This window comes from Halichoeres trimaculatus, unplaced genomic scaffold (assembly GCF_033239565.1).
Source record: "Halichoeres trimaculatus isolate MK-OKI-2021-1 unplaced genomic scaffold, fHalTri1.1 fHalTri1_scaffold_15, whole genome shotgun sequence".
NCBI classification, from domain to species: Eukaryota; Metazoa; Chordata; class Actinopteri; order Labriformes; family Labridae; genus Halichoeres; species Halichoeres trimaculatus.
Window position 1 is genome coordinate 27,577,270 of NW_027437193.1, and position 16,556 is coordinate 27,593,825.

A 16,556-nucleotide genomic window follows, 5' to 3' on the forward strand; every position below is an offset into this window, starting at 1 on the left:
TGTACATACATAAACACAACTGAAATAAATACATCTATGTACGCATTAGTTTGGCCTTATTTGTTAAAACAATATACACTATACATGAACAGAGAAACTTAAATATGCATCTTGTAAGTAAATCAATGTAAGAAGACAAAGTGCGGATGTAAAATACAAGAAAAGAATTCAATGCATATGCCCAAAATACTGTTTCTGAATAAATATCCAAACAGCCATTCTCAGATTTCATTGTGCATATGGTCAAACCCTTCTTATGAGCAACGACTGCCCCCTACTGGTGTTAAATCATTACAGCAGTTACAAATCAAAGCTTTATCAGAGCTGAAAAATGCCAGAGCGCTCAACCACAATTACACTTTATTTCCCTTTGATGCCGACAAAATAACAACCTTTCATTGCAAGCAAGCTGTAGCAAGACATGAACAGCTTCAGCGCAGCAATACTGACTTCAAATTTCAACAAATGCGCAAGCTTAATTTACACTTTTTGAGTTGTAGTAATGCAGTAACATTAGACATGAGTACATCATCCAACAGGAAGGCAATTGACTAATCGACAGATTCACAGGTTCAGCCTCCTCGACGGGAAAATTCACCACTGACACTGAAGATTTACACTTTACACCAGAAAGTCGACTCTCGTTTTCCCAAAACAATAGCAGCGTAACACCAGATGTAAGAAAATGATATGCAAAGGAGGAATGGTCTCAAAATGAGCTCACAAAATTTGATCCTGAAAAAATGACTGTTTTGTTTTCTACAAATTGTTTTTTTTCCTTTCTAGTAATGAAAACTCAAAGAAGGCACCATCATGAACAAAGCACTCTGCCCTGTCTCACCTAAACAGCTCTTCAGTGGGAAGGTCATGCAGTAACTGACAGGTGTGTTAAAGGAGTGAGAATGTAGGTTGTTGACACATGAGAGGATGATGGATGTCAGAATAATCAATGATCTGTTGGTGTGAGGGGAGAAAGGAAGTCATGCAACATGTGTGTGCTTCTGATGTGTCACAGGTTTGTTTCCATTTGGTTTCTACAGACAGGCGGGGAAGGCTCGGTCACCTGTTTGTGTGTCCGTGTGTGTGTGTGTGTGTGATTTTTAGCTATAAGGGTGTGACAGTGTCGATAGAGCTGGAGTGTTATTTTAGGGGTGATGTGTGTCTTCTGATTTACAGACTGGTTTTGTGTGTGGGTGTGTGGGTTAGTGTGTTATGGGTTGTGCGTCCAGAGTGTGACAGTGCGATCAGCCGAGGATGAGAGGAAGGACAGGTCCTGCGTGTGCCACCGACACTGGATCACCTTGTCTCCGTGCTCTCCCACCACAGTCTGGGGCAGCTGTTTGGTCAGGTCACCTTAAAAACAAACAGGCAGGTCACAGATCATGAGACTAAGGGGAACTCTGAAGGAGCTCTCTTCACTCTTTCACTATGTCAGCAGGTGGAACATACCTTGTAGGTTGGTGACCATGACCTTGGTGTCATAGGAGCCTGTGAGCAGGTAGTGCGCTCCTGGGGAGAACCTAACGGATCGCACATCGCTGCTATGAGGCCGGTACACCTGCACGATTCGACCTCCTCTGATGTCATACAGCATGCACGCGCTGTCTTCCTGTCCTGTTGCTAGGAGACGGCCACTTGGATCAACTGCTACTGAAGCAACGGGACTGCCTGTGGAGGAAAGGAGTGAGTGTAAACATGTCGTCATTGTTAGCAGCATCATTTTGTTTTAAAGATCTGATGTTATAGACAGAATTTTTTATTAATTTACACTTTTATATTTCTGTTTTATTTATTATTAATCAAATATTTTGCACCAAGCGGAGAGCTGTGCCCTAATTTTGCTGTGCTTACGTACTTTGTACCAATGTTCAATGACAAAAAAAGACTCTAATATAATCTAATTTAATTTTTATTTGTGTCATAAACACTGCCTTTGGAGTACGATGCAAAGATGGAGGTGTGATCAAGAGACACTTCTTATACCTGAGCCATGGAAAGCAGTTCCCACCACTCGGACACAGCTGGGCACCCTGAGGTCCCAGAAACGCACCGTCTTGTCTTGTGAGCCTGAGGCGATCATCCAGCCTCCCCACGTGTACAGAGACAGAATGTGACCTGAACATCAGAGTGATAAGATGAAACACTGTAATCAGAGGGAAACGTTTTCATCTTCAGGACTCCTTCTGACATGTGTGTACCTGTGTGTCCGCTGAGGGCGTGCAGACCCTGCCCTCTCTGACAGTCGGTGGTGTAGATGTTACAGTCTCCAGCTCCAGCGCTGATCAGGATGGCTCCTCCACTTTCTGGACCCTCCATGAAGGCCAGGTCTCTGATGGTGCCGTCATGCATGCTGAACTCCAAGTCTGGACCTGCGGGACACAAAGACACAGATTAAACCCTTCTAAAAAACCCCTGTGCATCCTTTTACACGCTAAACACCTGACACATCACATCAACAAACATGACATCATCAGGCTCAGCTCTGCTCACCTGTGGCGTTGCACGTCTCCGCACTGAAAGGAAGGACTTTGACATATTTGTCATTGGAGCCTGTCGCCAGAAGCTGTCCACAATGACTCCAGGCCACACAGTAGATGGATCCTTTGTGGTGTTTGTTCCTCTTGAAGCGGACAAGTGGCTGCTTTGTTAGACTTGAACTGCTGAGAAAAGGAAAAAAAGAGAAGAGAGGAGAGACAAGGTGAGCTAAATGGTAGGAACCAAAGCAGGGTAGTCGATAATAAAATGATCTTGAAATGACAGAATTAGGGCTGTCACTTTAACATATTAGTTAGATTAATTAATTACACCGCAAATTGATGCATTATAAAAATTATTGTGATTAACTCATTCGCTGCCAGCCATTTTCAGTGCACCTTGAACGATCTTTTATGTCCCCAATACTCTTGTTTTCTATGACTAAGTTAACACGGAAACTAACTAAGAAGCGTGGACTCTCCTCTTTTATGTCTCTCTTCCTGTTTTTGATCCAAAAAACTGACAAAACGTACTTTTTTTTGATCATTTTCATCTCGAGCGCTCCATCCTTCGATCCTCTTCATGATCTTTGTCGTCTTTTCTCACGATGGCGCCGCTCTTTCTCTCTGAACTACTGCAATACATCCTCAGTTGGAGCATGAGCTGCCAGAACTTTTCTGACTTGAGGCATCTCGCTATGTCTCTGTCATTTCACATCTTCTCCTCATATCCCTGCTGAGCTCTCATCCAAAGAGCACACCGCTCTCACCCACAGTAGTTTACAGCATGATTTTGATTGACAAGCTCTGCCAAACCCTGCCTCTCCCCGCTGAAAAACATATTTTACTTCTGTAGAAGAAGGTTGCAATCGAATTGATATCTAATGACGTCAAAGGCAGCAAACACAGACATTTCAATATTTGCCCCTTGAAAAATGTGGGTTTACAACTCTTCTCTTCTTCATGTTTTCATTTGATTAGTCATGCACTATAATTTTATAAAGTCCTAGAATTCAGATTCTTTATTTGGGGACCTAAAGCAGATACAAGATTAATATGTGATTTATTTGATTAATTAATTACAAATCCTGTAATTAATCAGATTTTTTTTTTTAATTGCTTGATAGCACTGGATATAATATAATCACAAGAGGTCAAGTGTTACAGGGTGTGTGATAAGAGTGAGAATGGTATCTGTATGTTTCAAATCTCACTTCCAGTATCAACTTTTTAGTGGGAAAAAAAGAGGCCAAAAATGGACATATAAATCTTGAAGAGATCTACTTGACCTTCTAGACTCTTCAGGAAAATCCTCTTTTAGAAAATCCATGACTGGATCTTGTGGTGTAGACAAACATTAACTTTTACTTCTAACCCAGTTTACAGTTTAAACTTTCAGTAACAACGATTGATTTTTAGACCCCATCTCTCCACGGTTTTTGGAGTCAAACGTTCACTTATTGCTTGCTGGAATCGTGAGGAGGAAAAAAGCCTTTGTTACCTTGGGTCTAAAGTTTCTGGGTAAGCACAGACACGTAGAGTTTTAGAGTTTGATCCCACGGCGTAGAGCGATCCAGACGGGTGAAAGGCGACAGCTCGAACAGCCTGGGTGTCTTCCAGCGTGTGCACGGGGACGAAGAGGCTTTTTTCCTTCTCACCCTGAAAAAACACAAACATACAACAACTAATCAGTGCACAGATGTGATATAATTAGCAGCATAATCTACTTTTATTTCCCACTCTGAAATTCACACGGGCTTGATGTCTAAGCTTAGACTGTAATAATCTGATTAGCTAAATGCTAAATTAGCATACTGAGGGATGAATTATTTAAAGCAGGTTTAACCAACATGGTTTTAATTTAGACTGGTTTTATATGTTTGTGTTTACCTCTTTGCTTCTGGACAAACTGCCAGGAGAGCCGTCTTCCTGACCTTTGGTCTTCTGCCCGCTGTTAAAGAAACACAAACACAGTGACGCTTACATTCACCCAGACAATGATCAGTAATGAAACACGTAAAGACTCCACACGGCACCTCTGAGAGATGACAGGGGACTCATTAGGGGGTGGGACTGTGCGGCCCCCTACTGTGTGCTGTGGGGTGCTGCTGAGTACCCCACCCCCTCTAGTCCTGTTCTGCTCAGGGGTCACAGATGGAGGATTGTTGTTGTCCTCAGAGGCAGGCGGGTTCCCGTTCCCATTGTACTGCTGAGCCAGAGACTTCACATCCTCCCCTAGATTCTCCATCCCAACGTTGAGCTCCTCCAGCTTCTGGATGGATCTGAGGAGACACAAACAGAAATGTACAAAATATTCACACTTGTCTGTTTCTAATCATGCTGTTTTTACTTGAGGTTTTTAACATAATTTTTTTGTTACATCTGTTCTGAAAGAAAGGGATATTTTAAATTTCACTTTTTAGATTTCCTGTGCTCTGAATGGGTTTCATGATAGTTATTTCTAGTTACAACAACAAAGGGCAGAGGACAAAGAAAACTAAAGTAATGATGTCATTATGCACAGCTTCCCTTGTGAATAATGCAGGGGATACAGAGACGGGGGAGACAGGGGAGAGGCAGGACCGCAGGGGCTGTGAGGGAACAATCAAAGCGCTTTTGTCCCCCTGACACATAAAAAAAAATCAAACGATTCCCTGTTTTTTTTCCTTCTCACATACTTGTTGTTTGGAGCTATTTTGGAGCTGACTCTGGGTGTAACATTTGTTCATAACTCACACGAGTCCACAGTCCCAACATGTGACGTGCTGTAGCTTTTCACCACAGAAGGGGACTGGAGGCGGGTTTTTTGGGGGGAGGTGTTTGTCATGCAGGGAGAAGCCACCTGGGACTCATAATTATCAGGGCCTTAACATGTCTACTTGTCAGACAGCTGCTTCTCTTTTGTGCACAGATATTAAAACCAAGCAGTAATTAGCAAGCTGCACAGAGCCGCCCTCGTGTGACAGTGAGATCTTAGAATCAGTCGAACGGTTTGACAGGTGATCACGACTTTAGAGGACTGATGTGTTTGTACCTGTTGAGGAACTTCTCCGTCAGGCTGTGCTGCATGTCGCTGGGCGGAGGCTCCTGCTGAACCCCACCCTCCAGCAACATCTGCTGGTACATTTGCCTCTGCTGCTGCTTCTGCTCCAGGTGCTGCTGCACTCGAAGACGCTGCCGGTAAAACTCCTCGTACTTCTCTGTGGAGTCACGAAGCTGGAGGAGAATAAAGAAGACATCTTACATGAGACAGAAAAATCATCTCACCTCGTTTTTCATTATTTCAGAAATTTAACACTAAGAGGAGGTCACTGCCAGCTCTAACAGACACTTCACAAAGGCAGCTTTGTGATAACATGAACCCTGCTCTGCCCTGTTCCTCTGTCAGTTCAGGTATTAGAGGAGGGAGTATGAGGCTGAGCGCTGATGACAGGTCATTTCCCCTCTCTGTCTTTGGCTTCCTGAGCCGAATATCTGACGTGAAGACTCTACTGTATTTTTGGAGGAAGGACAGACGCTGGCACCCTGCCATCAGTGCTCAAAAAAAAAAAAAAGGATGGAGGGCCCAGATGAAAACAAGACAGAGGGGCCAGGAGCGTGACAGTGAGATCAGACCCAAAGTCTGCTTCTGTTCCTGGCCTCTTTATGTGTCTCCAGGGTGACGGGGTAGGCAGGGAGAAGCACTAACTTCACACCGAGCTGCATGGGGCCCAGAATAGAAAGCATGAGACAGACAGGAACAGATACTGTGTTAACACTGTGTTTACAGGCAACACCAGGGCTTCAGTGACTCATTTTTATGCCCCTGAGATCTTAAACCACGTGTCCCTTTTAACCAGTCCCTCAGGACTTCTCTTCTCTTGATAACATCCCATCCTGTCTCCTTTGTAACTGACTGGACTCTTCAACTACTTTGGCAAGTTTTGGTCATGATGGCGATGTTTTAAAGGGTATCCAAAGTAATAAGCGACCAAGAGAAATTCATTTTACATGAAATCAATCATCCTTTTCTCATTACTTCCCGTTTCTTAGCCTGTTAAGTTAGTTTATTTAATCAGGTAATAACTTTAAAAGTATAACGAATAATATTTAAGCATTGGCTGTTAACACTGTACTCAGAGCCATAAACAAAAGGATCTCTTTGATATTTTCATGCAGATGACAATCTAAAAAATAAATACTAACTTCAGGCAAATTCTGCCTTAGTAATAAGAAATAGTACTCCTTGATGATTGTGAACAAATTCATGGACTTAAAGATGCTGTGAGGAGAATCTGCTTTGATCGGGCTGTCTCACCACCTTCTGGCCCGGAGTCTCAGGCACACTGTCGTGAAGGCGTGACTTTTAAAGAGGGAATGAAAAGGAGATCGGATCGCAACAAATTTCCTTGATTGAAGATAACTTTTTACCAAGTACAACGCACAAAGATAAGGTATTTATCAGTACACTTACAGTTTGAAAAGTGACAACAAACAAACGCTGTAAGTTTGTAGCATAGTTTGGATGCCAGCTATATTTAGCTCAGCTGGCAGTCTGGTGCTCTAAGACATGTCTGTAATGTGTAACATCAGTAAATACTGGTTATGTCCTGCCAGTCATCTACCAATCAGAGCTAACGTAACCTCACTCTTCATTTTATTGATAGACTCTCAAGTTTGAACAGACCACTGCAGAATAACTGCTGACTGTGGGTTGGAATTGACATTATCACTAGGGATGAACCGATACGAAAATTTTGTCCAATACCAAGATCCGATATTAATATTGCTGCTATGGCCATCCATCCATCCATCTTCTGCCGCTTATCCGGGGTTGGGTCACGGGGCAGCAGCCCAAGCAGGGAAGCCCAGATGTCCCCTTCCCTAGCTACTTCATCTAGCTCTTCTCGGGGGATCCCGAGACATTCCCAGGCCAACCGAGAGATGTAGTCTCCCCAGTGTGTCCTGGGTCTGCCCCGGGGTCTCCTCCAAGTGAGATGTGCCCTGAACACCTCACCAGGGAGGCGTCCTCATCAGATGCCTGAGCCACCTTATCTGGCTCCTCTCAATGCGGAGGAGCAGCGGCTCTACTATGAGCTCCTCCCAGATAACCGAGCTTCTCACCCTATCTCTAAGGGAGAGCCCAACCACCCTATGAAGGAAGCTAATTTCTGCCGCTTGTACACGCGATATGCTGCTATGGCTGATAACTGATGTTAACCTACATGTGTCGAGGTAGTTCTGAGAGAAAGAACAATGCAATTGTGAGAAAAAACACCATGGAGAGGTTCAAAGGATGGGGTGCCCGGGATGAACACAATCAAAAATGTATTTTTTGTCTGTTTTTTTTTTATCAAAAACAGGAAGAGAGCCATAAAAGAATAGAGTCCACTCTTCTTGGGTAGTTTTGGCATTTACATAGTCATAAAAAAACAAGATTATTTGGGTCTTGAAATATTGTTCAAGATGCTCTGAAAATGGTCGGCAGCTAATGAATAAATATCAGCCCACTTTTACACATCTGCCGATATCAATATTGATACAGATATTTCGTGCATCCCTAATTATCACAAACAGTTTAGCCCATATGTTAGCCTTTAGCCTGTGCTCTATCTCTCTCCTGTTTGTCTTTCTTCTGCTCTTCTGTCCTTGTTCTGTTTGACAGTTAGGCTCCAGTGTCCACCATCACTACAAAATTAATCACAGAAATCGTTTTCAGCAGAGAAAAACACAGATCTCTCTTCTCTCTATTAAACTTCATCAACCAGCGTGGTGTTGCCATGGGAACCTAGACGTGCTGTATATCAATCTCAATCAGCAAGCTGAGAAGTAGTATTTTGAAATAACCTGTAAACAGCAATATTGGTGCTGATAATCTCATTTTAAAGTGTGGATTTTGATCAGGCATATATCTAGAAGGAAGATCACTTTTAAACTCCTCACAGCTCCTTCAAGGTTAAGATTTTGAAATAGGAGACTATAATAATATTTGAATTAGCAATGCACATTGAATCTATATTAAATATCGTGTCTCTGTTTTCACTGGAAAGATGCCAAAAAGGAGCAGGAATTTGAAAGACTTATGAAGGAAAGGGAGCAGTACAAAGAACAATAAGTCCTAACAAACAAACTAAAAAGCTCTTCTTCATTTCACACAAAGGTTTAAGTGGATCACAGGCAGCAAACAGATCACAACTAAAAACAAGCTTCATTAAAAATACAGTCAGGCTCGACAGAAGCTTGGCTGTAACTCGGACTTGCAGGATGATGACTCAGACACACAGCATACTGAAACAGATTAATCACAACTGGCCTATATATAGAGCGTCACTGCAGCCAACACCCAGTGAGCGGAGAAAACAAAACAATAACTAATAACAGATGAAAGCACTAGTTCAGCGACGTGCCACAGACAACAGGTCTGACCAGTTAAAGAAGAGATGATCACCTCGTTCCTGTCAGCAGCACCAGCAGGTGGAGCATCCTCGCCTGGGGCTGAGGCTGGACGGAGAGTCTGAGCTCCACCTGAACCCATCATTTTATCCACAGGTGTGTCCGTCCTTGATCTTAGGAGAGAAAATAGTCAGAGATCATCCAACAGGAAACCAAAAAATCAAAACATCCTCTAAGATTAATATGCTGAGATTGACAGACATACGTTTCAGGGGACTCCTCAAAGATGCTGTGGCAGTCTGAGCTCTCCATCATCAGACTCCGGGTCAGGTTCTGCCCTCCCGCTCCGGGGTAGTGGAAGTTTGCAAACGAGTGAGACATGGGAGAGACGCCTTTACCTGTAGGCACATCCCCCCCACTCGCTCTTTTATCCTGTCCAGACAGCCCGTAGGACAACCCGTCCAGCGCTGGGTTCAAGGAGCGTGACATGTAGGTGTCAGCGGACTGTGGGCGGCGCAGCGGGGAAGAGGGGTACGGAGACAGTTTGCTGATGAGAGGGGTGAGGAGGTCAGCGTAGCCGGTCTTTGCGGGCTTGACCAAGCGGTCCACGTGGATGTTGAGCTGCTTCTGCTCAAAGGCGCAGGAGAAGACGGTGTGGGTGAGATTCTGCATCCAGGAGAGCAGGGACAGGTCCAGGTCATCACAGCCGTTACCGCACAGCATGTCAACACCCAGGAGCACCTCGCTCTCCGTGATCTCCTCACCCGTCGCCTTGCTCTGCACATCAGATACAATTAAGATGTCATCAGAAGCTTATAATTTCCCTGAACCACATTAATCTATGTTCAGCTTTAGCAGCGCAAACCTGGCAGAACTCCACACAGCACTCATAGAGCACTCCCTTGAGGAGAAGCTGGAAAAGTCGATCCCTGCTGGCCTTGAATCCCGCCTCACTCAGCTTCCTGTCAGCAGGGATGAACTCTGCTACCATGGTGCAGGCCTCCTCGAAGCACTGCACCCTGGCTGTGCTGGGGTTCCAATCCTGGGGGACAACAGCAGAGAAATAAGCAACCCACACACTGACAGGAGACATAAAGATACATTTTCCAACAAAAAAAAACAGAACTGGTGGCGCTTGTCAAATGTCTTTACTGCTGAAACATTTCTGTCCACGTTTCTTGCCTTGAACTCAGCGTGGTTTGTTAGGCGAGGTAACGTCAGGAGCAAACACAGTTTGCTGTAGTCCTCTTTGGAGGGACAGAACTCCTCCAGGGCATGGAGACACTTCACTGCTTCCTGCATGGTGAACTCCAGCTGCAAAAGAAAAATAAAAAGGCAACAGATGGGAACAGATGACAGAGAAGATATGTATCTTAGCACAGCAGAGATAGAAAACATTGTTTCTCCTAAAAGACACTGAAATCTGGCTACACAATGGAGACAAAGAGAGACTACAGAAGACAGCTTCATGACCAACAAGAGCAGGATCAGAGAGTAATTCTACTGAGAAGTCACCACTGACAAATAAAGCAGCATCTACACCCCTCAGCACATCAGCAAGGCAATTCAAAGAGATTTACAGAGAAAAGATATTAAAAGAAAACAATTAAAATTTAATTTAAAGGCAGATTAAAAATAATAAGATATGATAAAACAAAAAAAACAGAAGAAAAAATGTAAAAACAGATTTTAAGATATAAGCATTAAAGTCTAAGTGAAAAGTTGCAGACTCTGTTTTATATTCAGGGGTTTATAATAGGGATGCACCGATCCAACTGGTTCCGATGGCTTTGGGTATCAACCATAGACTGTAAAAAAATGGACATCATCTTGCTCGGCTCAAAGTGAGGTCGCCACAAAAACCCCTGGTGGCCGGCTGCAGTATGGGTCAAAAAATCCATCTCTCCAGTCATTCCAGATGGGCTGTGGTCAAACTTTAGTTATAAGAGGTTAAAAACCAGGCTTTACATCACTTTAAATGATGATTGAAAGCTGCCTTTCTTGTGAATTTTTGGGGGGGATTGTAAAATATGTTGGGAGGTAGAGCCAAGGAGTGATAAGACTCTCAACAGAAAAAAAAAATTACTATTTTTGTCACCCGACCCCACTCAGATTCTCCCAGAATTCCTCACAGTCTCTACTGCGCAGACTCTGGCTGCACGACTGCTACAATGGCTGCGCCTGTGACGAGGGAATTTTGGCTTAAAACCGTACAACGGTGAATGGCGGAGCCACGCTGTCCACTCTATATACAGTCTATGGTATCAACTAGGGGTGTAACGGTACATGTATCGGTACCGAACCGCTCCATAAGGCCGTTCGGTTCGGTACAGTGCTGTATTCGAACGAGTGCAGTAAGTTTATGTTAGCAGCTGCACAGGGCTATTTAATATTCATGTGAGTACTCGTCTATGATTGGCTGAGCAGGGAAGGCGTTTTAATATTCATGAGGAAAGTGGTCTGTGATTTGTGCTTTGCGATCATGTGCATATCATGTGGATGTGATGTCTCACAGTGAGCCAATCAGAAGATGAATAGTATCGACTGATGACGACCTGATACCAGTGTTAAATAATAACCTGCATGCCCCACTGTGGGATAAGACCGGTAATGTTTTAAGTAAAAGGCAAAAAATAAGTTTTAGGAATTACTGAAGATAATATTTATTTAAGCTATAAAGTATTTAAATGTTTACCATTAGTTTGGTAAAAACGAAACTTCGGAATGTGCAGAAATTAATATTCATTTAAGTAATATTTATTTACCCTGTAGACTGATAATTCAGTAAAAAACAAAGAAAGTGCATCAGAGGTAACATTCCAAATCAAGTATCCAAGAGCATCGGCACCATGGATCGGCTCCTCCCCACCAATATTGATACAGCTTTGATGGGCAACGATACACTGCTGCACCGATACCCAATACCAGGATTGGTATCGTGCATCCCGTATAATGATCACAGATGTCTACAGGAATCATGACATTACATTTGCTGTGATTTGGTTCCCCTTTAAACAAAGACTGACCAATTGAAGCTGTGAGGAACTATTACATTTCCACTCCAGCTTCTGATTTTAAACACTTTAAGTTCCCACATGTTCATCTTGTAAATGCAGTGTTATTCAGTACTGGCTGAAGCATCTCTGGACTCAAAAAGCCTAAACAGATGCATTCTGCTGCTCTGACAGAAAGCAAGCAGGCAGCAGATGGCTGCTTTGTTGTCATGCAATCATTTCATCTGTGGATGGGATTCACAGGTGGTAAACAGACTGTCTTCAAGAACAGGTGACAGAGCTGCGCATATACCTAACCTAATCCACCGCAGAGTAGCCAATACTTACATCACGCCCTGCATGCAAATGTCATCATCCTGCCTGCTCCTCTCTGTACTGACAGAGACGCTGTTAGGTTTGTACAGGTCGCATACCGAGTCCTGGTTTCAGCAAACATGAATATAAAAAGACACAGTTTGCTCCTCTCCTGGTCTTAAAGATTGAACCTTTTGTTATCCACAACAACCACTGAAAGTCACAGTGAAGATAAAAATGCACCGTTAAAAATCTGTGCACTAGACAGAGAATTCCAGTCTGTGTTGTTAGTTTTGAGACTTTCTAAACCACAAACACACAGATAAGAGGTGGATTTGAGACGTGAAAGTGGTGACTTACATGCTGTGGCTCATCCTCTGCAGACATGGCATTATTCACACAAAGAGCCTCCAGAAACTTCTGCTTGAGCACGATGTAACGAAACCTGAGACATCACGGTGGATGTTTGTAAAAGTGACAGAAAGATTTCAGTGTCAGTGTTGCTTGTGTTTAACTTTACTCCAGAGGGCTTTAACCTTTACTAAAAGAGTCAAATATATATGAGAAGAAAACAAACACCTGTAAATAAACAAACCTTTTCCCATCAAATTTATCCATACACTCCAGAGGCTGAATGAACTGCAGGACCTCATCCCACTGACCATCAAGAACCAGTTGCCTTTAAGAAAAGAAACAGTTCTTATTGATTAATCAGACTGTGTATGGAAACATGTCTTCAGTTTTAAACATTCAAACTATTGTTGTGTAGTGACACCAGCTGAGCAGCTTTACAGGGAGAGCGATCACACCGACAGCAGAGGTGTGGTGAAACACTATCCACGTAAAGACGACACAAGACATTAAATCAGAGCAGTACAAAGTTTTCAGAGCTTAAAAGTGAGATGTATGTTTCCAGATTGTACTGTTAACTTCATGTACCTGAGGAAGAGCATGTCGTCTGAGTAGAGCCCGTTGATGACGCCGCTCTCCTTCTCCAGGGCCAGCATGCTGATGTGCAACTTCCTAGAGTTGAGGAAGTCCAGGACCACCTTGATGATCTCCACCTCCTTCACATTGATGGTTTCCTCCGCTGTCATGGTGACGACGGGCTGCACATGAGAATCACAAGTGAGCAAATCATGGAGAATACTAAATGTTCATGAAAAATAAAACTAAACGATGTCTGTGTTGCTTCATGCTGCAGGCACAACGTCACCCAGAGGTAACCAACAATTCATGCCGTGAATTTATTATAAGCTCGCAGGTACAGCAGTGTATATAATTCATTGTATGCTGATGTTCTGCTTTTAAAAAGGACAAAACAGCAATCTTAATATTTAAAAAACCTTTTACAGTGTTTATTTTCTTTTATATTTTGCAAGGCACAAATGACAGAGTTAAACAGGAATGAAAGGAGATGCTTAAGACAATGGTGGTTTTGTATTGATGATTGAAATAAAACCATATTTTAATTTTTTTTTTAACAATTTTGAACCAAATTCATGAAACTCAGAGAGAATTTAAGATCACGATATAGCACAAAAGAGTGGGGTATAGATCTGCCTGTAACTTTGAGCCAAATTTGTCCAACATGATTCTGAAAGCACTGACCACAGATTTATCAAAAATTAGAAAGATATCCTTTTTCCCAGAACTACTGTAAAGTTTCTCCTATAAAAAGCATAAAAAAATGTAGATTCTTAAATATGCACAGGTGAAACCAAAAAGTGTTTTCAGAGCATTATGATCCTGAGTGTATAAATCTGCATTTTATCTCTGTTAAAGCTTGATCAAACTCAAAATACTTGGCCAAAAGGACTTGTAGTCTTTTAATCTTTTCTTCAGGAGATCTTAAATGTATAACCTGACAACACAGCAGTGTGTTGTGATTAGCAGCAAACCCTTGCTTGCATGTTAAACCTGTTTTAAAGCAGTGAAACACTGGTGTTCTCCAAATAGTCTTAGGCTAAATCGTATTAATGCTCTCCTGCATTTGATTTAACCAAAGCACTGTGCACCTGACTGTTTTTGTGTTATAAAAGGAGTCAAACATCCTCCCATTGACCAAAGGTTATTGAAAACAGTGTCTGTAATAGTTTTAGTCACATAAACAGATGGTGTTTACAGATGGGCCAGCAGATGTTGAATCAGGAGAACAGTGGGTTTTGAACTCTCTTTGACAGGATGCACAGTCTCCCACATGTTGTCTTAACAGAGGAGATGTTCATCTTATCTTTACTGTCATAGCAGATTGGAGTTTATATTACAAACATAGACACCCAGCAGGGTGTGTGAGCTTGAATCGTGTGAACCAGCAGCTTTTAAACTCCTTTCTTAGAAATAACACCCTCCAGCTCAGGGGCACTGCAGTCCTGCTAAGCTAGCATGAGAGATGTTAGCTAATAACACTGGCACCAAGTCAAACAGTGTAAGAAGCTTAAGCTACTGCTCGCAGTAAAAAGCCCTGAATATAGAGAGCGGATTACAGCAAAAGAAATATACAACTAGTTACCATAAGAGCTCACACAAAGCTGGCTAATTTGACCGTCGGTGGTTGAAGGGGGACTGTTAGCTCGCCAGGCCGAGGGGAGTGAGGCATCATCCGCTAGTTAGCTGCTGTCCGGGCGGGGTACGCACTGACAGCTTCCCAACAAAATCACAAATATGCCGCTAACAGCACTCACCTGGGACTAAAAATACATGAAAACGTGGTCCTCCAGGAGTTTCCGTGCCGCGGACAGACGCTGTCACGACGGTTCCGCTTCGTATGGCTGTGTTGTCTGTGTGTATCCCCTCCTCTCTGGATCTTTCTGCGCCGCTCCTCTGCGGTCTGCTGCTGCTGCTTCTGCCGAGCCCAGCCCTGCCTGCCTGCCTGCCTGCCGCCTGCTGCCTGCAGGAGCACCGCCTCCATCCATCCATCCATCCCCCAGACACCTCACATCAGGAGCAGGATGAACGCTACATGACAGCAGATAAGCACAGCTGATGCTGAAAACACTTAAAGAACAATTTTTCTAAAGAATAATTTATGGGTTGATTCGAATTATTGAAAAAACAGGGGCGTGCGCAGCAATGGTGAGGGTGGGGGCTCAGCATATACCTTGTAATGGTTTAACTTCATGTACTCATTGTCTCATGCTGATACAGTTTTGCAATATAAAGCAAAAAATAAATTAATCAATTTGAAAAAGAAAAAGAAATTAAAAAATAAATCTAAAAAAAGTGGTGTTTTTTTCACCCTGCAGGTGGGGCACTGGACTCAAGGATTTAAAAGGGAGTGCACAGAGTCCTTTTTATGAGAAGTACACACAAAAATACAAGAATGAATCAGGGTTAATGTGGTAAAAGGTCCTATACAATCATAAGAGACAGGCCCCAGAATTGTGTGCAACTGCCTGCCTACAGAAACAAGACCTTCTTTGTAAAACTGTAGACTGTAAGTCGTGGATGTAGCTGCTGTATCACTGCCCACTGATACATGAAGACTACACTTTGACATTTACATTTGTCCATCTTTCTATGAAAATGATCTGGATTAAAGGCTAGAACTGGAGAGGACTAAGCAAACTCCACAAGAGCCACACCCTTAAACTGCCAGGAGAGCTGTTACAGTAAACTGGATCTTGATTTTCAAAAATTACATTAAGCACTGTTCAAAAGGCCCCACAACTACTGATTGAGATAATAACAATTTTCCAGTTTAGATTTCGGTTCAAACCTAACTAACTGTCCTGACTCTAGCTCAGAACAGATAACCCCTCAACAGATGTTTACACTGGCATTGGATAAAACAGGTAAATTGAATATGTCAGCTGGTACACAGACATTTTGAGAAGGATCCTTTAAACTTTTCTTTTGGAAATTGTAACCAACAATATGAGATATGTAATATTTTACAATATAAAAATAAAATCACCATAGGACTTGTGTTAGTCTAATCCAGGGGTGACAAACATGCAATACACAAGGCAACACCAACACACCACAGGGTCCAACCTGACCCTCTGTGGGGTGGCTTTGCAAAGCTTAAGGCGTGTCAGTTCAGGTAATCAGAATTACTACACAGACATGGAAATGACTGTGCATTTGAAATGATTTCAAGAACTTATTTTGGTCATATAATCAAATTAAATTGAGAGAGTAATGTAGTGTCTCTGTAGATAGATTAAGGCATAAAATTGTTAAAATTATGCAAATTTTCCTGAGAAATACCAGGTTGTTTATGCTGTTTTGTAGCTCTTTTAACACTAACATTTTCAGAAAGAACTCGCACCTTTTTGCACTAAAACAAAGGGAAAGGATTGGAGTTGTTAGTATGTATGTTGATATGATTTTACATATCAATTTGGTTTGAAAGTGGCCCTGAATAACAATGAATTTGACACCCTTGGTCTAATCTATG

General features: G+C 42.6%; 1 protein-coding gene across 2 annotated transcripts; it reads right to left on the minus strand.

Moving 5' to 3' along the window:
• Nucleotides 1–82: 82 nt before the first annotated feature.
• Nucleotides 83–15,127, minus strand: wdr47a (WD repeat domain 47a). Of its 2 annotated transcripts, none has more exons than XM_074688199.1 (17): nt 14,839–15,127; nt 13,094–13,263; nt 12,750–12,833; nt 12,515–12,599; nt 10,029–10,160; nt 9,712–9,888; nt 9,112–9,623; nt 8,902–9,019; nt 5,509–5,690; nt 4,511–4,756; nt 4,365–4,425; nt 3,976–4,133; nt 2,491–2,657; nt 2,199–2,369; nt 1,984–2,115; nt 1,450–1,668; nt 83–1,353 (listed from the first exon to the last, which is right to left on the minus strand). In XM_074688199.1, exons 2-17 carry the CDS (start codon nt 13,249–13,251, stop codon nt 1,211–1,213), a joined length of 2,745 nt encoding a protein of 914 aa, XP_074544300.1. In that variant the 5' UTR covers nt 13,252–13,263; nt 14,839–15,127; the 3' UTR covers nt 83–1,210. The 2 variants fall into 2 exon arrangements, with proteins under 2 accessions (XP_074544300.1, XP_074544299.1); XM_074688198.1 differs by having other exon boundaries at nt 2,491–2,660; nt 14,839–15,122.
• Between the last annotated feature and the right edge of the window lie 1,429 nt (nt 15,128–16,556).

What these genes read in the sequence shown, in the direction of transcription:
- wdr47a (XM_074688198.1), bottom strand. Translation starts at nt 13,251, where the DNA reads ATGACAGCGGAGGAAACCATCAATGTGAAGGAGGTGGAGATCATCAAG. An exon ending in TCCCCTGTCATCTCTCAGAG is followed by an intron (nt 4,426 to 4,510) that starts GTGCCGTGTGGA and finishes TTTCTTTAACAG; the next exon opens with CGGGCAGAAGACCAAAGGTC. An exon ending in AACTGCTTTCCATGGCTCAG is followed by an intron (nt 1,669 to 1,983) that starts GTATAAGAAGTG and finishes TTTCCTCCACAG; the next exon opens with GCAGTCCCGTTGCTTCAGTA.